At 43.2% G+C, this 26881-nt stretch overlaps 1 protein-coding gene across 23 annotated transcripts in view; it reads right to left on the bottom strand.

Moving 5' to 3' along the window:
• The window catches only part of NFIX (nuclear factor I X), a 1679708-nt gene that overhangs the window by 991045 nt on the left and 661782 nt on the right, over window positions 1-26881 (bottom strand). For 22 of the 23 annotated variants that reach the window (XM_086962266.1, XM_086962273.1, XM_086962361.1 and 19 more), the window contains one exon: window positions 6011-6173. In XM_086962266.1, coding sequence (XP_086818392.1) covers window positions 6011-6037 — 27 coding nt within the window. In that variant the 5' untranslated portion in view covers window positions 6038-6173. Of the gene's footprint in view, window positions 1-6010; window positions 6174-6311; window positions 6688-26881 lie in introns of those variants that run through there. The other variant, XM_086962388.1, reaches the window with a different exon arrangement.

The following is a 26881-nucleotide window of genomic DNA, read 5'->3' as shown; positions in this document are numbered from 1 at the left end:
CATACCTATGTTAATCTTCAATCTGTTTACCCGGGGAAAGAAATGCCACAAGTATGAGAGGGTAGACCCCATTCTGCAAAGGGGGATGCACTTTAGGTGTCATTACTGACCTAACTAACCCTGGGCGTAGTACTACGCTACGCTCGCGGAGCGGGCGGAGTTTGCACCACTACGCGAACTGCATGTGGCACAGTGCAAAAACGCGTAGTGGGCATTTTTTGCTTGCTCGTGGTCCTCAACGTCAAGTTGGCAACCGCAAGCGAGCAAAATCAACATCCCTGCAAGACTTTTTCCTCGTTCGCAATCAGCAACATCAAGTTGCCGATCGTGAGTGTGGAAAATAAACCTCCCGGCGAGATGCTCAATGAGGGGAGGTCAGGTTTCTCTTTGCGAGTGGTCACATATGAGAAACTACCAGTCCACGTTGAGAAAGCTGCAGCTCAAGTACAAATCTACTCGAGCGGCAGAAAACGACCGCTTGCACTGTGCAAGATGCTGCTTGCGATGATTGCACAGTGCGGACAAAGATCCGGCACTGTGCAATCAGTGTGAACAGCATTTCCCTACCGCACTACGCAGTGTGTGTGTGTGGTGTGTGTGTGTGTGTGTGTGTGTGTGTGTGTGTATATATATATATATATATATATATATATATATATATAAATATTTGTATATATATATCTATAAAATGACAGATAAAATACAATTTGGCCAAATGACAAACTATTTAGAGCAAGAGTATTAATAAACACAGACATAGGCATTTCCTTAACCAATTCATACAGGCGAAAGCATCAATATTTCAAATGCAATGTTGTGGGGTCCCAGAACCTGAAGCGATTTTCATGAACATACACACCTAAATTCATACAGGCTGGGCCCTTTGCATGTGTATATATATATATATATATATATATATATTTCTCTCGCAATACCCCAATCACCTCCACGTTCGGTTTTCAAGGAAAAGCGGCACACCAGGTAGGTCCAGGCACACTTAATATTTAATGTGCACTCTCCAAACAAAGACGACGCGTTTCGGCGTGAAGCCTTTATCAATTAACATATATATATATATATATATTTATATATATATATATATATACACACACGAGTCAGGCAGAAATAAACTGATTTTCAGCCAGCTACACAAGGCGTCGTTGTTATCTTTTGCAAGCAGCAGCAAGGGTAACGTGGAACATATATTTATATATATATATATTTTTTTTTTTTTTTTTAAATCTTATATATTTTTTTATATATATATTGCTAGATAAAATACAATTTGGCCAAATGACAAGCTATTTAGAGCAAGAGTATCAATTAACACAGACATAGTCATTACTAAGGTGCAAACATCAAATCGCATGTTATTTCCATTGTACAAGGTAATTTGACATGTGAAATCACTGCTAAGACATCATTCATGTTACTCTGACTTTGCAGAGGAAAACATTTTGCTAATAGTCAGAAGGCCAACTAAGTACCACTTTATCTCAATGAAAGATTTAGCTCTCTGAATCTTGCTTCTGGTTAAATATATTTGTTTAGAACTACTACATGTGACAAAACAACACAATGTTGGCAGATGGGTCAATATTAACATACTATATATTTGTAAATTTTGAGAGAGGGACAGTAGCTATTGTGAATTCTTTTGTGAGTGTTTTGGAACAATTAGCATGAAAACTATTTATTTTAAAAGGGAAACATGTATCGAAAACAGTAAAGGAATACTGCTCTATCTGTTTGATAGTAGCAAAAAGAAGACAAACGCTTTAGAAATCAGGGAGTGTTGAAGCTACTGTTTGTAAGACCGGTTTAACAAAGGCCCCTTATTACAATGAAATGTTCAGTATTCAGAATAGGGTTTTGATTAAATAACACTCCGTGGTTATGCTTACAGATTTTTTTATCTACTCCAGCAATATTCGGGTAACAAAATGCCATAACTGCATTTAAAATGCCCAGGTTTTCCTTTGCTTTCACAAATAGACTGCTGAAAAAAGACAATGAACAATGGCTAAACTTGAAAAGGGTCATGATGCATTTACCCTTCATCAACAGCAGCAATGGTAATGAACAATATATCACACTCAACAGATCAGTATTTAGGATATTTTCTTGTGCAGTAGACATAGACAAAGATATTCAGCCACATCCAAAGCACAAGGGGTTAAATAGCGAAGTGAGGTACAATCACAGTAACTAAGTCTTGCCAGTACACCCCCATTTGTTTTCTTATGTGAACAGATTCTAGAACGGAATCTAGGAGACAATGAACATTTTTTTTCTTAAGGCATTGAAGCTGCATTGTGGTAATATTACTGAATTTGAAAATTGCTTTGCCGTAATAAACCTGTTAGTGTGTCTTTTTAGTACACATATTGTAAATAACATATTTTATTGGGTCATGTTCATTTTCAATGCCCTGTTATAAATATACACACACAAACCACTCTCCCCCTTAATATATGTACTAACCAAGCATACATGAAGGAATGTTATGATGAGATCTAAAACCCCAAAACCTCTGAAATTGACCGTTTTAGCCACCTTCTCCGCCATTTTATCATAAAGTTTCCAAAAACGTGCTTATTCCAATAAGGGTTTGATCAGGGGCTTTGTGGTTCAGTTGAGACCTTCACTGGTCAATTTAAATGATTTTAGTTTTTAGATTTGTCTGCAATTTTTCGTAGTGTAAGTCTTGTCTGCCCAGTTGTGGAATTCTGCAATGATACCCTTATGCAAGCATAAAGAAATGTTGTATGTTAAATGCAGAGTCTGTGTAAATGTGTAATTACAGTAAAGTGGAAAATCCTCAATGTCACTTTGAAATCCGCCAAACTTGGATGTCCTCAAAATTTGGATTCAAGTTTTGGAATAATGAGAGCCACTTTTTGTGGCAAATAAGGGCATTTTCTAACCTCTGGTTTTAAACCTTAAATATTACTATCTCAAATGTGGCAACATTTTTATAAATTAAATTTAGGACACAATATGTTCATCAGATACTATTTAGGCCACTGTATCCTGTTACCCTAATATGTGGTGATTACATACCAAGCTTAGCTTTGATTTAATTGAATTAATTTGAATTGAATGCTGGACGAAGTTGTCAAGCTTGGAGCATAGCCAAATATGAAAGAGTGCAGTTCAAAAGAATCAGCATGAAGTATGTTGCAGAGTTCTGGAAAGTGAGAAGACTATTTGTCATTCTCGCCTAGATGTATATAAAGAATATTTTAGAACTAATGCTAAACTACTGACTAAAATGACATTCGCTTTACAAAAGCTCAAACAAGAAAGTTTCCTTGTAGTACATTTAAATTGCATGCCATTCTGATTTTTTTTTCTTAAGCTTTTTAACTTTTTTTCTGAAGCTTTGGCAAAAAAATCGACATGTGGATGTGACATAAGCCTCTCTTCTTTGAACTCCCCTCTGTAAGTGGTGAAGTTTGATGCTGTTTTGTCACCGTGCAAAGGTTATTGGTAAAATCCAATGATGACTGCAAAGGGGCTTCAGCTCCCATGCAGTTTGTTGGGGTTTTTCTGTACAAAGTATGGCTATGCATCTATAGGTCAAATATATATATATATATATATATATATATATATATATATATATATATATATATATATACACACACATAAAAACATATATGAACAAATGCACAGACACACATACATGTATAAATACATATATATATATTTATATGTACACACACACACATCCATCCAAACATTTACAATACAATATTATATACATATAATTTCGCACATGCTCATATATATGTGTATGTGTGTGTGTGTGTGTGTGTATATATATATATATATATATATATATATTAGAGAGGGACAACTACTTTTCTTAAAAGCACACAAAGACAGTATCCCAAATTGGCACATTGTCATGTTTGTAATTTCACTTCTGGCCTTTGCGAATCTTAGCCTATTTGCAGTATTTGTGACCGCAACTTAATATTATGAAATTGTCTGTCTTGCATTAGTTTTCTTTTCACCAGCCAGTGCTCAGGCTTTTATTTTCCGCTCTTTCATCAGACCTGCAAAACTTTTTCTAATGAGCAGGATACTTGCGAAGATTATAAAGGTAAGTTTCCTTTCAACAATATTTACTCACTTTTGTTGAAAACAATTTGATTGAAGGTCTAGTAAAAGACACTGCATAAATCTTTGATTAAAGGTCCAGTAAAAACTTACTTGATAAAATAATACATTAGTGAACCAATTCTGTTTCAGGAATGTAGCTAAAAAATAAAAGAAACTGCATGCATCGGGTCGAGTCTTCCTTTCCCACTTTGGTCTGACAAAAATTTATATATAATAAATGCAATAAGGATGGCCAAAAAAATAAAAAGGCTATATAACATGATGTGGTTAAGAAACATGGCAAAGGGAAAAGAAAACAGACAAGACATATATGCCTGTAAGCGATAGAATTTTATTTTACAGGATTACAGAAAGAAAATGGATAAATTCAGAGACTAAGAAAAGAGAAATAAAACAAGAGAGCAAGAGAATACATATTAAGATAGTAGGGATACTTAAGTGAATCCAAAGATTCGAATTTACTTTTAATCTCGGAGAATACAAAATAAACTTTACAAAAAGTTTTAGACTTTAGTTTTTCTCTTCCACCCCTGTTTATTGACACCCTGCTGTCAAGATGCGTACTCCTTCACTGTCCTCTCAAGGTAGGAGGTACAGCGCACAGATTTCATTAACCATTACCTTAATTAATCTAGGGGAAAACAACCTATTTAGAAGTCAGTAACGCCTCGAAATCAAGAGATTAATTGGCTTCAAATCAATCCTCTCAGAATTCAATGGGAGACCATTTCCCTGAGACAAGTACATTTTAACAGAAAGGAAATTGTGCATTCCAGGGGACAGGGTAATGCACTTAGGAGTCGTCCACTGCAATCTGCCACGGGCATAAAATAGAGTAAATAGCAGGATACATACCAACAGTCTTGGAAATAATAAATTTCGCCCCATGACGTCGGAGCAAATGGGTACACTTATGCATAGAATAGTTGTGCTCCAAACGATGACAATACACTACACTTTCTTCAACTACATGTGACACATCTTCTTAGCAGCTCTTTATAAAAAAAAAAATAACTATTGGGATGATGTCAAGGGCTCAGAAATGACAAGACTGCAGGCAGAAGTGTGAAAATTCTTCAGGACGTAATATTGAAAAACATATATGCTATTGAAAAACATCTATTTCACAAAATAGATTTGAGAGATAATACATCCCAAATCAAGCACCCGAGGTTTACTTTTCGACTCCAAGTGACACAGAGAATTCCCTCTAGTTCTAGTATCAGTAGTTCTATGTCAACAGCTTTAAACACAAATGCCTGAGCATATATGCATAAAATTGTTGCTCCATAAACTTTATTTGGGAAAGTTACATAGCTTGAAGAAAGAAGAAGGGGTTTCTTCCTGTGTCGGTGAAGTGAAAATAGGACAATTTGGAAAAAAGATAGGTACAGAATGTGGGTCGAACCTGGACAGTGTCTACAGGTGGTGAACATCTCCAACTGCAGCGCACATGGGGTTAGCACCAAACTCCGAGACCTCATTTCACCTCCTACAACAAGTGCCAAGGGCACAAAGTTTCAGTTGAGCAGTCCAGCTTTGCCAGACTCTGCGATCACAGTCTGCAGACCTGGCGAATCCCCTCAAATGTCCTGGGTGCTAATACTCACGATTTGACTGTTTCCTCACTTTTTTAATCAATTCAACCCAAACTCTAACTAGATCCCCTTCCTTCCAAGTATACAACAGTAAAAATAAGAAGCCTGACTTACAGCATGTCCAGCTGTAAGAAAAGGGCAACGCTGGAAAGGTGCCATGCAAACATTTGCCGAGGAAGGCTGAAAATTCCGCACCCACATCCCTCGTCCACGAGGGTGCCCACCAAAGCAGCCGTGCACGGACAAGGACACAAAGGCAAGAAAGAGGTCTTTGACTTTACCTGGGTGAGGCAGTAAGGGGAGTACATGGTGCCCTGGAAGGCCGGGTCGAGGAGCCTGGATTCACGCGGAGCTCTGTGGGCTGGAAGGCCTCATTGGCAGTGCCGCTGGCTCCCTCTCTGCTCCACTCTACTCCATGCTGCCGCGAAACCACGCCTCGCCGCTCTGAAAGTGAAAGTTTAGACAAAGTTTTGCAAGAGAGTTGAGTTTTGCATAGAGAGAGAGAGAGCACTGCCCCGTCCTCCCCTCTCCCCTCCGCCCTCCAGCCGCACACTTTGATTTCAATAAATCCAGTGTCTTTACCTCTGTCTTATTATCTTTCCATTGTGTGTGTGTGTCTTGGGTGTGTGTGTTTCTGTCTGCAACAGAGCCCTGCACAAGACGAGGAAGAGGAAAAGAACGACGCTCGCTCGAAGAAAAAGTTCGCTAAACTTTTTTCACTCTGCTGCTGCGATTCCACATTCCCGGTGGGAACGGTTTCAGCGGAGGCTGCGAGAAGTGATTTTCCCATATAAAAAATACAGTTGCCGAGGTCAGTGTAGCTTGCCGGAAAAAATGTGGAGTGTGTGAGAGCAGAGGCAGACACGCCGCTACAAGGGAGCACAGAAGCGACCGGCGGGGAGAAGGTAGAAATTCGCCTTGTGCAGATGTAAGGGTCTGTCGTTCTTAGCCGAAAGGGGTAGAAGGTTTTTCAATCCTCCGAAGTCTACAAGTGCGTGGAGTGTGTGTAGCTCCGGCGATGGGTAACACCGCGCGGTCTGCCTTTTTCAGCAGTACTGGCACAATTGGCACCAGGCTAAGGCAAGAGAGAGATTACCCTCTCTACCCCGAGCTCCGCGGATGCCCCCTCCACATTTACACTCACACCTTCAGAAGAAAAAACACAACCAATTCAAGCGCCAAGATCAACGGAATTCTCATCAGACGCTATCTTTGTCCTTTCTAAAGGTGGGAGAAGGAAGACGCCGCCGGATAAGAGGAGGGGACGGGGAAAACGAAAGAACAGAAAAGTCAAATGGCAAGGAGAACAAACACAGATCAGAGTGTGTGAGGAAAGATTAGGACGGGGAGGGAAAATAAAGGGGCAGGGAAGAGACGAAATAAAAGAAGGAAGCGAAAGGCAATGGAAAGAAGGGAAGATGAAAATTATGTATCAAAAGAGTAAGAGAGAGTGAGGGAAGGCCGACATGAGAAGAAAATGAGTAAAGAAAACAGGAAAAAGGGAAGCAGGAACCTTGTGAGATACACGGGTAGGAGCAAGAAAGAGAAAGAACGGAAAAAACAAATGATAGAAATAGAGGGAAGAGAGAAAGTGAAAGGATGAATGCAGAGAATAGAGAGAAAGGAAGAGAAAAATGGAGAACGTGACGAAAGGGAGGAAAGAAAAGGTTGTCAAAAAGGGAGAGAAAAAAGGAGGCGGGGAAAGAGAAAATTAGAGAAAGATAGGAAAAAATGAAAAAGAGAACAGAAGGAAGCGATAGAGGGTGGAAGAAAGGAGGGAGGAAGTATGGTGAAGGAAGAGGCGAAGGATGTGAAGAAAGGAGGAAGGGAAGCTGAGGTATGAAGTAGGAGAAAGGAAGGGAGGAGAGAAGTAAGTAATGGCAGGGAAGAATTGAAGAAGGAGGAAGAAGGGAAGGTAGGGATGTGTTAAAGGTGGAGGGAGTGCGAAATGAAGAAAGGGAAGCATTAATGAAGATAGGAAGTAAGCAATGAAGCTTGGAGGAACAAGGGGGAAGGAAGCACAGCACAAAGGAAGAGATAAAGTAAGGTAGAGCAAAATTAAAGCGTAAAGTACAAGGGAAAAAGAAAGGGAGGGAAAGAAGGAGGTGGAATCATGAGAAAAAGGGTAGCTTGTGACAGAAACTCCTAGAAGAGATTGAGAAAGACAAAAAAGGGGTGCACATGAGAAGAAAAAAAGTGGACTGGAGTAAAATACGCGAGATGACTAGAATAGGTAAAGGAATCTGGGAAAGATCAAACAAGGAAAAGAAAACAGAAGAGTGAGAGCAGGGAACTGGTGAGAAGTATTAAAGGGCAAACAGATCTATAGGAATTAAGAGAGCACAGAGAGAGGTGGCTATTATTCATCATAAGCGGACACGCAATGCTTGGCATAAATTCCCTAACCCATCAGGTAAGGCCCAAGACCATGCAAGAGGCCTCCTGCGAGAGCACCCTGGCCCCACTATAATTGCATAATTTATTCATGGTAATGTCCTGTTGAATTGCATTGTCAGTACAATTTATGGTATCACTCTCTGGTATTAAGGTACGTCAGTTTAATACATGCACTGACATTCCAACATTTAACGTACTAGGGAAAATCCGGAGAAGCTAGGTGCAGGTATAGAGGACCCCTGGCTGGCCCTTCCCATGTTGCCGTTTAGCACTGACTTCATTGACTTCCAGGGACCTCATGTAGTTTTTATCTCCCCACGGGGTGGTGGCCAATTGCTGGAAGAAGTGGGCTTCATTTTGTTTGTGAAGGCTGTATGGCATTGGGTTTTGTCACAAACTTGTACCACCTATCCTGTAAACACATAAGTGATTACAGTACTTGCAAGCTTGCACCACAACCTCATGACTACTTTACCACAGTCTCTTGCTTAATGGGCAATACTTGTGAGAATATATTTAAGATTGTTACATTAGAGTTACACAGCTTACTGCATAGACAATTGCATGCCTATGCAATGCTGCCGACACATAACGAGATTTGCAAGAGTAACATTTTTGGAGGAGAATAACCCTATATACAAAAATATAGGGGTAATAAAAACAGGAGTGCAAAATCCATCAAAAAGAAAATAGGCGGGATACAGGTGGGGTAATTGTTATGGTTGGGGATAGGCCAGGATACTGTACTGGTAGGGTTACAGATGAAATGTAAAGGGCTAGGCTAAGGGTAAGGAAGGTACACAGTAGCTACCCTCAAAAATAGTTTTAAAAAACCGAGGAATATCTGAGATGTACCAAAGAATCCCATGATAAATCAAAATTTTTGAGATAAACAAAAAGACACATTAATCACTCGAGATTATCATAAAGTGATACAATATCCCACAAAAATACCATGACACTCTCGGGTTTGGACACATTTTTCTGTTTAAAGAAGGCACTACAACAAATCAATAAATTGAATTTAGTTTGAGGCTAATGTAAACCAGCAGTGATAAACATAAGGATGAGTGATGAAATATCAATATGGGATTCTAGGTATTGTTTCTAGAGGGTAGGTTGAATGGTTCTGAATGAATGTGTTTGGGTGCATTGTTGTATGGGTAGGTTTTTTAGATGTTTGTGGAATGATCAATGAGCCAAAATTATATGTATGTAAATATGTATATATCCAATTGGTTACACTATTGATTATGTATTTGAATCTTGCATGACGCGTATAAAAAGAAAGATTACAAAATAAATTTATGATTTAAAATTTAAAAAAATGAAGCTTAATCTTTACTAGGCTCAACAGAACTGTACATACTTTTGAGCTCCACTCATCCACCAGCTACAGAGCCTGGACACCACAACAAAGCCACAGCAATGTTAGTCTGTTGGGCCACTCACAGTGTTCTGTCTCGCCAGAGACACTTAAAAGCTACAACTTTTGTATCATGTAATCCAATATAAAAATGTAAAAATCGATGCATAATACTGCATACTTAATGAAGAGATATGCACTTGAATTTTCCTAAAGATATTAGTTTAGTAAGATACACACACACAGCCACCCAGCCACCCCCCACCCCTCCACACACACACACACACACACACACATTCCCACAGGGATTTTAGACATGACTATAGCCCAAACTGCTGTGTTGGACTGAGAATGCGTCTAGCCGACTCCTTCTAGCATTGTGCGAGTTACGTTAGCTTTTGTAGCACCATTGTATTCAGCCGCCATTTTGTGCCTTGATCGAACATAAGCTTCTGTCTCATAATGTTTGCCTCAGCAAAAAGCAGCCTCAATTGTTTCTCTTCATCATATTCAAGGTTGATCTTCACTGCACTAATGAATAGATCGTTCTGTCTCTGCATGCCTTTCCTCTAGAGTAAGCCCTGCTCCCACCTCAGAGAGACGAGCACGGGCAGATTAACCTTGAAAGTAAGATAGCATGTACCCGTTCTCAAGTGCTTTTCTGTACCCCCTTTGTTCATTAGTGCCCGGCTGGAAAATTCCAGTCTGGGTGGGTCTTTAGAGATGTTGTAAATTTATATTTTGTGCTACAGTGTGGACGGGGGTCAGTCCCTCTACAGCATTCTAAGGAGGCTGTTCAGATTGGACTCCGCTCAAGTGTATTGCTAATAAACAACTTTGGTTTGTATTCTCTACTGTCTGACCGTCTGTTCATTTGTATGGAAGGCTGAGAGATGGTCGCTAGTCACTCGGTGGAACTTCCTTCAGTTGGCGCCCGAACAAGTACTACATCAGGTGACCCATCTTAGCCCGCTGAAGGGTGGCGAGGACGGGCCACGTCAGGTCAAATGGGTGGAGCGGGGATCCCTGCACAATAGAGCCCAGTATTCGCAGCTGCACCACCTGTCTGACCGGGCAGTGCCTCGCCCACTACTCTTCCAGACTGGGGTCCTGAAAGGCGAAACCCTTGGATCTGACTGTTTGGTCCGAAGAGTCAGCAGTGGAGAATAACTTCGTTTGACCTGTGTGCACCAGGTGAGTTTGCTTTGGTTTTGCTTGTGCCTATGTGCCATTTTGGTTTGTGTTTGGTACAGTCTGAGGATCGTTTTTTGGACAAGCGCTTGAATTTGTTTGGCTTCTTTTATGAACATGGTGTCACTTTGACCCGGATTTGGTGCGGTCTGAGGACCAACTTTGGTAAGATATTTGCACATATCTGCTTTTCATAAATAGTGAACACTTTGTTTGGGAAAATACCTTGCTTGAGTAAACTCTGTTGTGTAACTTGTTGTTGTTCTTCTGATGCTCGATTGGAAGAGAGTCAGCCTGCGCATCCGGAAGACACGCCTAATTTTGAGATGTATGTGAAGCACAGGCTTGGCCCTATTATTTTTAGTACATTATGGCACAGATATACGAGAGACAATGCAGAGTAGCAGTGGCCACTAACAGGTGCTTTTGATGAACAAAAGAATAATTTCCTGCAGGATACATTATTTGCGAAGAGAAGTAGGCAGTCAATGTTTGATTCCCTCAGAGCTTGGAAAAGGGAAGCTAAACAGAGATGAATGAAAGCAGAAAAGGAGGGCAATAAAGGAAGGATGCAGACAGTGACTCAGAAAGCAGTTGAGTATGATAAAGAAAGGACTGAGAAGGGGATAGAGTGTGCAGATAGGAGGTTTTGATTGCAATGTGAAAAGTCTTATGTGGTTCGAGAAGAGAATGATACATTTGTGGAGGAGTTGTTAGACACCCAACCTCTACCTCCCTACGCCCGCAGAGAATATACCCTGCTGTACCACAACTACAGTTGTCTGCCTCTTCCGCCCCTATAACTTCTGTTTCTCCTGTTACTGACCCAGCTGCTTTGGCTTCTGGACTTTCTGCAGTTTCCGTGGCCTCGCCTTTTGCTCCTGCAATAACTGTTAGTCTCACTGCTATGCCTATTGTGTCAGCGGCATTTCTCTCCCCAACCGTAACCCCCACGACACAGCCATTGACGACGTTAGGGCCTGTCCCTTCCATGACTACTCCTTCCCTTGTCCTTCATTCCCAGACGGTACTGGGTAGCGGGACACCTGTAAGGGGAGCGGAAGACGGGGACTGGGTGGCTACTAGGGAGCGAATATTAATACAATCGGATGTGGGAGATGAGAAGAAAAAGGCAGTAGCCAATTAGGCAGCTCAGTGGGCTTGTCACCCCATATATAGTACGGATGATGTGTGGAGTGTGATGAGAGAGTATGAGCCATTTGAGTAGCAGCATGCCCTTAAGCACATGTTGGCTACACTGATTGGATTGTGGGAGCAGTGCTTTAACGTTGCAGCGCCTCAGATTATTTATGATATCAGGAACAATGTATATGCCGCTGGTATGGCACCTGAGGAGGTTTTCTGTAACGTTGCAACGTTGGTAGCTTATCGAGGTAGGTTGTTTGAGAAGAGCCCGAAGACAGTGTCTCAGTTTCGGATGAGGGAAGTCCATCCCATATATCACCTTGAACTACCCGAGCTACGGAATCCGCACAATACTGTTGTTAGACAAGAGGTCCATTTCCAAGAACAATGGGTCTACACTCCGTGGAAGAGGAATGAGGTTTTGTCCCTTAAGACCCAGTTACCTGACCCTAGGAAAAATCCAACTGTATATTATAAGGAATTGCTGAGGCAGCTTCTTCTACTGTAATGACGCTTGCAGACATTGAGATGTTCTTTGGTCTGCTGTTGCCTGTCGACATTTGGAGGAAGATGCACATGCAGGACCAGGTTGTGGAATTAGGTGGTACTTGGGAGCAGATAAAAGAATGGGACAAGGACAGGAAAGCTGGGAAAAAGCCTAAGGCTGAGATACTAGCTTGGCCTGGCTGAATTATTACGTATATGCACTCTCTCATTCCACAGAGACAGATAGATTGGGATAAATTAATGGCATGTCGTCAGTAGAAAGATGAAAGTGTTGTCAGACTTCCTCACCCGATTGGGGAGGGTTTTGGGATTTTAGTGACCAGGGTTTGTCGTTGGAAGGGGTATTTAAGAGATTTGTGACAAATCTGCTCTCTAAAATAGAGGCTCGTTTGCAGGCTTCGGAGAGCACTTGGACAACATTCTCCCCTTCTGTTATATTGAGTATGGCACAGTATTATGAACACAGGGAGAATGAGGAGAAGGAAAAGGTAGAGAAGAAGCACAAGGAGTTGAAGACGAAGGTGTTTTTGCAGGAGGCGTCTAGACGGAAAGGCAGGGGACGTGGTGCTGGTCCGGCCCGGCAGCTTCCTCGTACTAGCAGGAGCACTGCGCCAGTAGGGCTAAATCAGTGCGAGTACTTCAAAGAGGAGGGGCACTGGCATAGCGAGTGTCTGGTTTTATTGCAGTAAGTTGCGGACCCCAATGGACAGGGTTCTCGTGGACGGGGTCGTGAGGAAGGTGACCAAGAGAGGGTTCAAGAGGCTAAGACATTGCAGGGTCGCACGGAGCAGAATTATTTCGATGACCCCCCAAGGAAGGCAGTACTACCTTGATGACTATGATCTGGATGAGGTGACAGGAGCCTCCCATAGCTTGGACAGCCAGGGGCAGGGTGAGGTACCAGTCCAGATACCTGTACGTCAGCAGGCTCCTTATGTCACCGCGGATTTGCAAGGCTCAGTTAAGAAATTCTTGGTGGATACAGGTGCATTGAATAGCTCTGTTTCTCATTCGCTGGTCCCCGGGGCAGCTCTGGCTGGCCAAAATAATGTTTTGGTAGGCTTTTCAGGTTTACCGGTTGTAAGCCCCATTTCCAAACCTCTTGCCTTGACTATCGGTCCCTCTACTGTGGATTCGCAATTGGTATTGACATCCAATTATGGATAGAATTTAATGGGCCTAGATTTATTTAAAAAGTTGAATGCAACAATTTTTTGCTCTCCGGAAGGTGTCTACATGAAGAAGGCATCCTCAAACTCTCCCGATGACACCCCAGATGTTTTTCATTTTGTGATTGCTTTGCGCGCAGTTAACAAAATTGTGGTCCCTCAGTTGCCAGTGGTCTCTGACATTACTTTCCTTCTAAAAATGATTCATTCCTCTGCTAAATTCTTCTCTGTCATTAATTTAAAAAATGCGTTCTTCAGTATACCAGTTCATCCTGATAGTTGACACCTGTTTGGTTTTACAATAGCTGGCAGAAGCTTTAGATTCTGTTGCGCTCCTCAGGGCTATACTGAGAGCCCTAGTATATATAGCCAAGCCTTGAAAGCACTATTGAATTTCCTCACACTTTCTCCAGGTAATGTATTTTTCCAGTACGTGGATGACATACTGATTGCTTCTGACACTGAACAGGGATGCAAAGACAGTATGGTTAAGTTGGTGCTCCATTCGACTCACAATGGACATAAAGTGTCCCTTTCCAAATTTCAATATTGTCGACAGGAGGTTACCTATTTAGGTCACCTACTGTTGAAGGAGGTTAGGAGATTGACCCCTGAGCGCATTTGCGTCATTGCTAAAATGCCCATGCCTAAAACTCAGAGGGATGTACGCGCCTTCATTGGCATCACTTCCTATTGTCGACATTGGATTCCTAATTATTCATTACTAATAAAGTGTTTGCTAGCGCTAACCACTAAAGATGATCATGAGCCCCAGCCTTTGACGCATGAATGTCAGCAGTCTTTGGAGCAGTTAAAGGTTGCACTTTGCTCTGCTCCTGTGCTTGGCACGCCGGATTATGGGAAGCCGTTCATGTTGTACGTACACAAGACGGCTGTTGTGCACTTTCTGTTTTAACACAGGCCTTTGGAACTAAGCAACGGCCGGGTGCTTATTTTTCTGCTTTGTGTGATCCAGTCGCCAGAGCCATCCCAAGCTGTCTAAGAGCGGTCGCGGCTGTGGTCATCTCTATAAGGCAATGGGCTGGGCTTGTACTTGTTACTGACCTCACAGTCATGGTACCTCATGCTTTGGACACCCTCTTGAATAAGACAAAGACACAGCACCTTACCAGTGCACGACTGACCGGTTATGAGCTAACTCTTCATGCCCCGCATATTACGATAAAACCCTGATTCTTGCCGTTCTACACAAGCTCTGTCCTGGGGTTGCAGAGACGCTGAAGATTGCCTTTCTTGCCTGAAATACTGCTCGCGGAACCTGCTGCGCGGGTCCCGCTTCGTCGGAGACCATCGCCCATCAGCCCTGCCGAGGAAATCTTGCCTGTGACTGCGGGGACCTGCAGGGCTGCGAGCGCGTTGTGGGCGCAGGACTTCAAGTCCCAGGAGCGCCCACAACTCCCAATTCCCAACACCTGGGACGCTCTCCCTGCAGGCTCCTCCCTTGGGCTTTCACTGCGGTAAAAGCCGCCTTTCTACTTCCACCAGCGGATTACCCTGATTCTTGCCGTTCTACACAAGCTCTGTCCTGGGGTTGCAGAGACGCTGAAGATTGCCTTTCTTGCCTGAAATACTGCTTGCGGAACCCGCTACGCGGGCACCGCTTCGTCGGAGACCATCGCCCATCAGCCCTGCCGAGGAAATCTTGCCTGTGACTGCGGGGACCTGCAGGGCTGCGAGCGCGTTGTGAGCGCAGGACTTCAAGTCCCAGGAGCGCCCACAACTCCCAATTCCCAACACCTGGGACGCTCTCCCTGCAGGCTCCTCCCTTTCCTTTTCCTCATTGGATGATATATTTACAATAGCAGATCCCCGCGGCGCGGGAGCGCGCGGGAGGGCGCCGGGAGAAGCCCGGGACAAGGGCGGGACCGTCTGTGGCCGTCCGGGGACGTCCGAGGACGGGACGGGCTACCCCACTAAAGATTCATTGTTGTTTTTTGGACCCAGACTGTAAGGTAGGCTCTTATTTATGGCATCTAACATTGAGAACTCCTGTATGGTGGGGACCAGTAAAAAAACACTGGATAATTATTTCGCAAGGGTCTCCGTGGACTTGGACAAGGATGACTCACTACTCGAACGTAGGATTGAACGTCGTCGGTCTATTGAGTCCCTGAAAAATAGACCATTAACTGACTTGGCATCCCCATCCATTACGTCGGACACTATTATTGACACACCCCATGAAGATCCATTGTCTCTGGACAAATTTCCCTTACTCCTCAGAAGTACTCCACCGCTTATGGCGCTCTCTATTGATTGTGTCCTCACCTAATGTTCTGCTTTCATCTGTCTCCAGTCCCTCTCCTAATGTAGACAATGCTTCCTGTCCTCCTCCTAAGGAGCCGCCCAAAAGGTTAGGCAGACCACCTACTACGTCTAAAGCCCATGGTCCACCGCCTTCTAAAAAGAGGAGGGGGTTAGGAGCTCCTCAACGAGGCAAGCTTAGTCATACTGAGTTTGGTAAGCCATCTAAATATAAGACCACTGGCGTCACTACATCTAAAACTTTGGTACAAACTGATATCATGCCCATAGCAGTACCAGTCCCAAACCTACAACCTATACAACCCGTTAATACCCGAGGGAGGGAAAATGAGGCCGTCTCCACTCCAAGTCTAGTAACTACTCCCTCTATTGATACCGAACAGAACACTGTTGAGCAGTTGCTTAGGTCCTTTATGCTGCCTATTTTGGATATCCTAAAAAGGGTGGAGCACCGACTAGGTAGTCTGGAGGCACTGTATGCTGACAAGACTAGTGTTCTTATGACCTCCCCAAGGCCTACTATTGTGTCGACAACTCTACCCCAGATTCCAACTGTCTATGCTCCCAACCCGCCGGCTCCAAACGGCTCCAACAGTGGTAACAACGGAGCAACTAAACCCCCTGTTAATAACAAACCGAGCTCTGTAGACCCTACCAAGATTTCTGCTAAGGCAAATACTGTAACCAGTAAGCCCGTGAATAACAATCAGCAGAAAAACTTGGTTTTTCAACAGGTCCAGGCTCCTGTTCAAACGGCAACAAAATCTACGGCCCAGGTTGTAAGAGAACCCCAGAAAGGTGACGCTAATTCTATCACTAAGAGCCAGCAACTGGGTAGGGGGAGGTTTGCAAAGCCGACAAACGACAAATTATATGGACCCAATGTTGAATTACCCCCAGAGTCGCTACCCTTCGTAGTTGTACTCACAGGTGTCCCCCCATTAGAAGCAGGCAGAAAGGAGGGCCATCCCCAACTCAAGAATAAGATCTTACATTGGTTAGGACAAAACAGACCACTCCCATATTACATCGATGGGGAGATAATTCATGTAAGACGCCTGCCTTGGCTGGGCACTAGGGAAAAAAATATTGAGGGAGATATAGTTGTTATCAATTTCAGGAACCCAGAAGCAGTTAGGTCCATACTAACAGGGCCCCCTAGGAATCTGAATACTGCTATAGTCCCATACGATCTAACTTATTTCTATCCAAGGTCGTATATGACCCCTGTCCTTTTCTCCGGGGGGTTAACTGACCCCAAAGATATCAGGAATATTCATATGCCTTCCACTAATAGTTATATGTGTCATCTTCAAAGGCCTTTGCCTACCAGGAATAATTTAGAGTGGAATATAGTCCCTGCTAGCGGTCGCAGTTTGCCCTTTGTGGGGCTAGAGCATTTGCAGGGGACTAGAAATATGGAGCACCTGATTCCCTTTACCCCACTGGAAACCTCGAACAGATATGGCGCCCTTTCTGGCCTTGATGGTTGCGATTGACTCCCCGTTATGGCTGCCCCCCTTGCTAAAGATTTAAGAGTTGGTGGAGGGGGGCCAGTAGAGGAGGATACTCAGAGTGGGACAAGGTTTTTAACTTCACCCCTTCACTGTGGTAGTCCCCCTTCAAGTATAAATGAGGTTAATTGCACCACAACCAATCATGAGATCACTATGGTGCAGACGAGGCCTGAAGTGGGTGACCAAATTGTAGAAAATGCTATACCCCCTAAGCAGTTAATTGACCAATTGTCTCGCAGTAATAAAAATCTATTGTTGATATCATGGAATGTGGCGGGCTTGGGTGCTAAGCTAGATAGTATGGAGTGGTGTGACTATGTGGATAACCATGGTATCTGTATATTCCAAGAGACATGGGCCAGGGCTATTCACCATAGAATGGGTTTTGTTACTTATGCTGAGCTTGCAACCAAGGGACCTAGAGGCAGATCATCTGGTGGATTAACCATATGGGTGGGTGTCCATCTTGGGTTCACGGTTAAACGGATTAATACCAATACTTGCGATATACTATGTATCTTCCTAACTCGCCCTAACACACCCAAAATAGCGATTATTAACATCTACCTACGCCCTGTCTTGGGGGGTGCGGTTTCTCATACTCTAGAGTGTTTAACCGCTCTATTAAACACCCTCTCAAGCGATACCAAGGAGATAATGGGGGGGGACTTTAACTGTCATTATGAACCACTTGGGGGGGTTTCTCAAATATCAACAGACGAGGATGATGCTTGCCGGATCCCGCCCCCAAATGTTTATCAAACTAAATCTTGGACACCTATGGCCATGCAGCTCACTTCAATGACATATACATTTTCACTTAGAGCTTGCAATGGTCGCTTCCCGGGGGATAGCCCAGGAAGGAGTACTTACAATTGAATGGGCCATTCATCAATAATAGATTATCTTATGGTTAGTATGTCTCTATGGCACATGATTCGATACTTCCATTTACCTGACCGCTCGGAAAGTGATCACAACCCCTTGGTAGCAGATCTGGAATTGCCACTTCCCGGCGGGGAGTACCAAGAGGATGATATGCCCTCCAGTAACATTAGGATCTTACAGGGTGGTAAAAGAATCCGATGGCCCTCTATTAAATCATCACCAGATAATTTGGCATCATTGTATAAAAGTGTCACTCCCCGATTTGAGCGATTAAAAATATTGCTTGAAAGTGCCTATAATCTTGATAAAAATGCTAAATTTTTAAACATACACAATGACTTAATGCTCGCCCTAGCGGTAAGCTTCTATAAATCGGCAAAGCAGACTAACCGACAGGCACATGTCACAAATCCCTGGTATAACCAGTCTTGTAGGAGGGCGAAGACTATTCTAATTTCTGCCCTAAAACAAGGCCATAGAGCAACCATTATGACCGCAAGGAATGCCTATAAGAATCTCCTTTCCCATGCAAAATCCGAATGGGAAACAGAGAAGTGGCAGGCCATTAAACAGGCATTAATAACGAAAGATGCCAGAACCTTTTGGAACCTGGTTCATACCGGGAAACCAGAAGGTAAGGCAAAGATCGATCCCAACATCGCCGAGGAAGCCTGGTGTGCATTCTTTGGTGAACTCTATTCTAGCCCTGCTTCCCAGCATAAAGTGCCATTAACCATGTCTTCGAGATTGGCCCCTGGATGTCTTCCTTCGCCCTTTACCATGTCGGAAGTCACACTCGCAGTTCAAGCATTAAAATGTAACAAGGCCCCAGGGTTGGACAAGATACCTGGTGATCTTTTTAGAGATGAGCCGAAGATCTGGGTCCCCTACCTGACCGTCATATTTAATGCTATTCTTGACGGTCAAGAGATTCCAAGTACCTGGTTGGGGGCCGAAATAATCCCGATTTATAAAAAGGGATCACCGTTGGACCCGTCAAATTATAGGCCAATTAGTCTTATTGATGTTACCCAAAAAATCTACGCCAAACTGCTTTTGCAACGTTTGCAAGATTGGATTAGTGAGAACAACATCCTCTCCCACCTGCAAGCTGGGTTCCGTGCCAAAACATCCACCATCGACCAACTACTACGGCTCCAGGTACTTTACTGGAAGCATGTGGTCTTGGAAGGGGGTAGTCTCTACCTGACATTTGTGGACCTCAAATCCGCATTTGACATGGTAGACAGGAACCAACTGTGGAGTATATTGACAACAATGGGGATCCCACCCTACTTATGTCACCAACTTAAAAGACTCCACGAAGGAACCTATGCAAAGGTACGCTATGGCAAATATGGCCAGCTGACAAGAGCTTTTCCTATTGAGAAGGGAGTTAGGCAGGGATGCGTACTTGCCCCTACTTTATTTTCCCTTTTTTTAAATGGTCTTGTCGACGACCTAATTAGTGTACACAATATTGATGCCCCTAACCTAGCTGGCGGTAAATTCCCTGCACTTATGTTTGCGGATGACACCCTGCTGCTCTCAAAAACATCTATGGGGATGCAGCGGGTGTTAGACCAATTCACCAAATTCTGTAGGAACAGGAATTTGGTGATTAATATAGACAAAACAAAGTATATGGTGTTCAATGCCAGTGCAACTAATTGTCCACGCCCGTTAATGGATGGACGACCCCTGGAAAGGGTAAATAATTTCACTTACTTAGGTCTGACCTTAAACGATAAAATGAGTTGGGTAACTCAAATGACTAAGGCCAATCTAACCCTTTCTCAGTCTACGGGAAGGATTCTCAAAGTGCAGAAGTCTTGTGTCCATAAAGTAGTCAGTGTACCACTGGAAATATATAAAGTCCAAACCAGATCATCCACCCTTTACGGGGCTGAACTCTGGGGCCATTGTCCAGCGAGTGAGATTAGTATAACAGAGAATAATTTTATTAGGCATCTGCTCTCTTTACCAAAAAACACTCCTCTAGTTCCTTTAAGGATGGATATAAATCTGAGGCCTATTGCAGAAACAATTGCCTCACGCCCGCTCCTTTACTGGCGCAGATTGTGGAGTGTCCCGGAGCTTGAGTGCTATAGAGAAGAACTGAAGATTGTGATGGCACGCCCGAGTGTAGGGAGGATAAAGTGGTTATCCTTTATAAGGGGGCAGGCGTCTAGGATTGGCATGGAGAACCTCTGGTCTAATCCGGAGGACACATGCAAATCTATCTCAAAGAAAACCCTGGCTGAGTCCATAAAATATTACAACTTAGAAGAGGTTCTTCGATCAGCCAGGTCTTCTAGTCTCACTGACAGCTTTCTGGATTTCAAGAATGTCTACAGCTTTGAGAAGGAATTAGACATTATAGAACCTGTCTTAGCAAAAAAACTGTATTTACAGTTCAGATATGGTACACTACCCCTCCACTTCTACACTGATAAATGGAAAGTGGGTTCAGTTCGTCCTTGCCCAGGTTGCAATGATCCAAACGAATCCCTAATTCATGTGATCTTGTTTTGTCCTGCTTATTCTGTTAGCAGGAAAAAATGGATTATACAGCTACGTGTGAACCTAGGAGTCAGGAACCATATAGAGTTTTTTAGAATTTTAAAAACTGATACTAATGCACTAATAGTTACTGCTATTGCTAAATTTTTGTTTTCAATGTGGTTAATTAGACGGAGATTGATTCGGTAGTATCAAGCTACTCTAATGTAGGTAGATAGCCTGCCCTAGTAATACTAGGCTTCCACTGTGTTTTGAACTTTTAATCAATGTATTTTCTTGTTTTAGTGTTTTTATCATCACTCTATAAACCACATGCTAACTGTTTTTATTGCAAAAATCCAAAATGAGATGCAACTGTGTATTAGTTTATCATTGTAAATGTATTTTTCTACTTTTGATGTACTTTTATGGTTCTTAAACAAACCTAAATAAAGTTAAATTGATGATGATTACGATAAAACGATGTGCCAGTCTGAACCCTGCCACGTTACTACCTCTCCCTTCTGAGAGTGAGGAAAAAGACATACATGATTGTCTTTTTCGGACAGAGGAAGAAACGAAGGGATGGGTAGACCTGACTGATGTTCCCTTATCAGACCCCCAAGGGGAACTATATGTCGATGCGTCTTGTTTCAAATTACCAGATGGCACCACCACTGCTGCATATGCACTTACTACACTGCATACGGTAGTTGAGACATTACAAGTTCCTTATCAGTCCGCACAGGTAGCAGAGTTAATCGCCCTTATTAGAGCTTGTGAATTGAGCGAGTGACTGACTGTTAATATTTATACTGACAGCCAGTACGCCTTTTGCGTTGCTCATAATTTTGTGCAACTCTGGGCAGAGAGAGGGTTCCTTACATCACATGGGACACATATTCAGCATGGCCCTCTAATACATAGGCTTCTGACCGCTTTGACTCTTCCTAAGAAATTGACTATAGTAAAGTGCAGTGCCCACAAAGCATTTACGGATGATGTTGGAAGGGGAAATGCATTAGCATACTAGACAGCCAAAGAGACAGCTCGAACAAAGATGAAAAAGATGTTTGTAGCGGGTACTGCCAGGTGGGTACCCAAGGCCGCCATGTTTGAGGATACTCTAGATAATGTGAAAGAAATTGTGAGACAACAATTAAGGAATTAGCAGTACGGCAGGAGAGCACAGCACATGTAGATGAAGATGGATGCTGGACGGATAACTCAGGGAAACAAAGATGGATGTTACCAGATGCATATGTCCTCCCTGTGGTCACTATAGCACATGGGCCAGCCCACATTAGTGCGAAGGGCATTTGCATAAGTGTTAGATCCTGTATGGCAGAATGACAACATTCCCAAGGTGCTGCTCACTTAGTAAAGTACTGTAGGATATGCATGATGTATAACTCTGGAAAAGGCACCCCTACACCCCCTGGTAACTTTGCACCGCCTTCCTTCCCTTTCGATGTTCTCCAGATGGATTTCCTTGAAATGGAACGAATAAACAATCTGAAATATGTGTTAGTAGTTGTGTGTGCACTCAGTAAATGGATTGAGGCTTACCCCACCAAAGAGAACACAGCCATGGTGACGGCGAAGGCACTCCTAAAGGAGTTCTTCCAGCGCTTTGCTTTGTCCTATTTGATTTGGAGTGACAATGGAATTCTTTCAATTCAAAGGTTATCCAGCTGGTGTGCGACGGTTTGCACATCAAGCAGAAATTTCATGCTGCAAACCATCCCCAATAAGCAGGTTTGGTTGAGAAGTACAACGGTACTCTCAAACTGAAATTGGCAAAGATTAAAGAGAGCACAAGATTGAAGCGGCCAGATGCTTTACCATTAGCTCTTTTGTCTACAATAGCTACAGCTCACTCTAGGGAAGGATTGTCTTCGTACGAGGTTGTGTTTGGACGCTGGCAAATGTCTCGGGTGTTCCAAGCCCGCATAGGTTTTCTGAAATAGAATACCTTTTACTTGTGTATTACTTATATGAGTTGACTAAAAGCTTGCGGTCTATTCACCAACAGATCCACAAAGCTCTACCACCAGCTCCCGAGGGGCCAGGCCACGATATATCCGGCCTGGGGATTATGTCCTGGTGAAAAACTTTCAGAGGGAAGGCAGTTTGGAGCCGCACTGGAAGGGGCCTATCCAGGTCCTCCACGCCACTCGTACAGCAGTGAAGGTGGACGGCCAGAGGAACTGGATTCATTCTAATCATTGCAGGAGGGTGCCCCTTCTGTCACCATACGATCATACCATCAGTGGGTGCTTGAAGGAGTGGGTGACTCCGAAACAGCAAAGTTACCTCGTTTTGTTCCATTCTCGGATGCTCGGCTGACGTGGGCACAAACAGAGAGTGAAAGTGACACAGCATTGAACGAGGCGGTGCCTCCAGAGATCAGGGTCATCCAAGAGCCCCATTCTGCTGGCCCATCTGTGCTTGAGCCCTAGTTCATTGGTCCCTCTGAGTTGGAGCCCCTGTTTGCTGATCCGTCTGTTCCTGGAGTAGCTAGGTACAATTTGCGTCCTTGAGGAGGAACAGTGCACCAAAGGGAAAGTTAGATTAGAAGGGATGGATTTGATAAGTCAGGCCACAGTAGTATAGGGTGAGACGAGATTGGTGCATTGTTTGGACATTGGACAGGATTAATGGAGTGTGCCTCCCTAAGGAGGTGGGGTGCCTTATCCTGAATGACATGGGATTCTTCAAGGGCTGGTCCGACAGCTCCACCGCCGGTGCTCAACAGCGCCAACTGATAACAAATAAGAGTCTACCAGTGAGGCTCTGAAGGACACTGGGAACATTTGCCCCCTTATTGTTTTTCTTGTCATTGGCTCCATCGACTGCCCTTTCCTCTGATCACAACGTAACCCTTTGGTCGCCCCTTTATGGAGGAGGAACAACCATTTGCAGCTCCTTGTGTTGGGCCAAGTGAGTCTGGTTGGTCTATAAAGAGAAAAAGAGTGTTTGTAGTAATTGCCCTGATATCCCTGATTGCAGTATTTGGAATAGTATGCTTTCTTGAGGAGAACTATCCTGTGCATTCTTTGATTGGTACAATGCCTGTTCCCCCTGGACATATGTTTATTACCTTAGCCCCTCATAAAGGAAAACACCGAAAGACATACGTTGATAATGTAATTCTGCAAACACTCCACCAAGCACACCACACATCAAGTGTTACAAATTGTTGGATCTGTGGCCTGCTCCCTTCTGTTACACATGCCTCTTATCGCTGCCCATGTCTTATTTGGGAAGCTGTGAGGGGTGGTTTGAGTTGTTCTCTATGGTATACATCCATTATCATTCTTGTACTATAAATATGACAACTGCTGATTATCTCACAGTGTTAGAGTATATATGTGTCCACCAAGCATTTACCCCAGGTGCACAGGGGACCCCTGATACATTATGCCCTACAGCCCCCATGAATGTATATGAAAGAGAGAAAAATGTCCCATGGCTTCAAAATGAAATGTTGGATTTTCAGGGATTTATTGTCACTGAATATTATCATTCCTTTCAGATGCGCAATAGTACTCATGATGAGGCAATACCGGTGCCGGTAGTCAACACAACAGCTGGGTTTTATGTGCGTGGGGTGGGCACAGTAAAAGTGGGTAAGAGCAATTGCAACTATACTTATACATTGAGCACGAGCAATACCCCGCCTTTGCTCCCACAGCATAATATGTACTGTTTGTGGATCTCAAGCTTATGTGTGGTTCCCTAGAGGATCGTCAGGTGTCTGCTATCTCTCGTTCCTCGTTCTCCCAGTGTATATAGCACCGTCCAACTATCATAGGGACCACTGACTGCAACGTAGGAGTGCCCCTTTGTTCTGAATAACAAGGGTTAGCAATACAGAAGACATAGACCAGACAGATACGAAACTGCAGCAGTTTACTGATGCTATGAAGGGTATTTTACCCTTTTGGGGTCCTATGTCTAATAGCCTTAACATTTGCCGACTAACCAGGGTTTTGGAAGGGGTAATAAATACCACGGCAGGGATTTCGACGACTATTACAGCTGAGCTCCAGGCTGCAAATCTTGTTGCTCTTCAGAACAGGATGCTGTTAGACATCATCCTTGCTGATCAGGGAGGAACTTGTCGCATCATTGGAGGTAGCTGCTGTGTTTACATACCGGACCATGCTCCGAATGTACACTGCTATACAGAAGCCGCATAGGTTCGCATCTGACATCCACCAAGAGAATGGTACATGGAGTCTTTCTGGTTGGTTCTGGTGTTTGATAACATCCTGGGGATGGAAAAGACTTATTTTCCTTATAGCTATTGCAGGTGTTATCTTTACATTTTACGTATGTGTATATTGCCTTCCTGCTTGCTGTGCTTATTGTGTTGGAAACTTGACACCCATACCAAAAGCCCCAATACATGACGCTAATCTCTTCCACCATGATGATGCAGGCTGTCCACGATTTGATGTCTATTGACAAGGGCATTTTTTAATATCAACAGTGTGTGTATTATACTGCATTGATGACTTTCTTATTATGCGAGTAGGATAGGCCTCCTAGCATTACACAAAATTGTTAGCAAATGCTAAAAGGAGGATTGGACTGAGAATGCGTCTAGCCGACTCCTTCTAGCATTGTGCGAGTTAAGTTAGCATTTGCGGCACCGTTTTGTATTCAGCCACCATTTTGTACTGTGATCGAACATAAGCTTCTGCCTCATAATGTTTGCCTCAGCAGAAAGCAGCCTTGATTATTTCTCTTCATCATATTCAAGGTTGAGCTTCATCGCACTAATGAATAGATCATTTCTGTCTTTGCATGCCTTTCCTCTAGAGTAAGCCCTGCTCCCCACCTCAGAGACGAGCATGGGCAGAGTAACCTTGAAACTAAGATAGCATGTACCCGTTCTCAAGATGGTAGCTTGCTTTTCTGTACCCCCTTTGTTCGTTAGTTCCCAGGCTGGAGAATTCGAGTCTGGGCGGGACTTTAGAGATGTTGGAAATGCATATTTTGTGCTACCGTGTGGACGGGGGTAAGTCCTTCTACAGCATTCTAAAGAGACTGGTCAGAATGGACTCCACTAGAGTGTATTGCTAATAAACAACTTTGGTTTGTATTCTCTACGGTCTGACCGACTCTTCATTTGTATGGAAGTCTGAGAGGTGGTCGCGAGCGGCCCGGGTGGCCCTAATCGGGTCACTTCCTTCAACTGAACGGAATTACACCAAATTTGGAAGAAATCCAGAAAGATCTCTTTTTGTAATTTGGTGTAAATCTGTGCACTAGTTTCTGAGATATAAAAGAAAAAAGATGTATGTATATATAGGGACATGGATCCACCGTGGTAGATCCACAAAACCACATAACAATAGCTTAACTCTGCATGAAAATAGGAAAGTAGAAACAAGGGAGCTGTCAATAATTACCTTGAGAGAGAAAAAAAAAGGAGAGAAAAAAACAGATAAAAGTAATAAATAAATAAATAAAATAAAATGGGAAAAATATACACAACAAAATAAAAGAGGTGTAATATTAAATAGTATAGGGTTACGGGAAATATATATATATTTTTTTTCCTCTCTCTTCTTTTTCCCCTACCACCTCTCTTTCCCTTCTCTATCCTCCGCTAGGAGATTGGGTTCATCACCCAAAAAAAAAAAAAAAAAAAAACAACAACAACTATGATATTTACCTAAATAAATTGTGTCGACCATTTAACAAACAAGGGCATCAGAGGGGGCTACGTCGGTGACGTCAACCTGGCGAGTCAACAGGCCAGAGTAAGTAGGGGGGGAGGTTTCTAAGGGAGGGGGGAGGGTGAAAGCACAAAAAAATCCTCATAAGCAAAAGATCAATTCACTAAATTTTATCGAGTCCGGGGGCAAACACAGAACCAAGCTGGCTGTCACATATTATATTAGACAGACAGTAGCAGAGATAGCATTATGGGAGAGGCAGAACGGCCAAAGGATAAAGCAAAATGAGTGACATTAAATTTTTATCATGGAATGTTAATGGCCTGCGTGTGCGAGGAAGGAGACATAAAATTATGCAATATCTTAGAGACTCCCCCGCGCAGGTCATAACATTACAGGAGACTCACCTAAACAAACAAGAGTTTACAGACATAATGAAAAAATTAAAATGGGTGGATAAATTTATAAGTACGGATCACAACGCTAACAT

Source organism: Lissotriton vulgaris, chromosome 1_1, assembly GCF_964263255.1.
Source record: "Lissotriton vulgaris chromosome 1_1, aLisVul1.2, whole genome shotgun sequence".
Taxonomy (NCBI): domain Eukaryota; kingdom Metazoa; phylum Chordata; class Amphibia; order Caudata; family Salamandridae; genus Lissotriton; species Lissotriton vulgaris.
The sequence above is the reverse complement of the archived record's forward strand: the minus strand, read 5'-3'. Positions and strand labels throughout refer to the sequence as shown.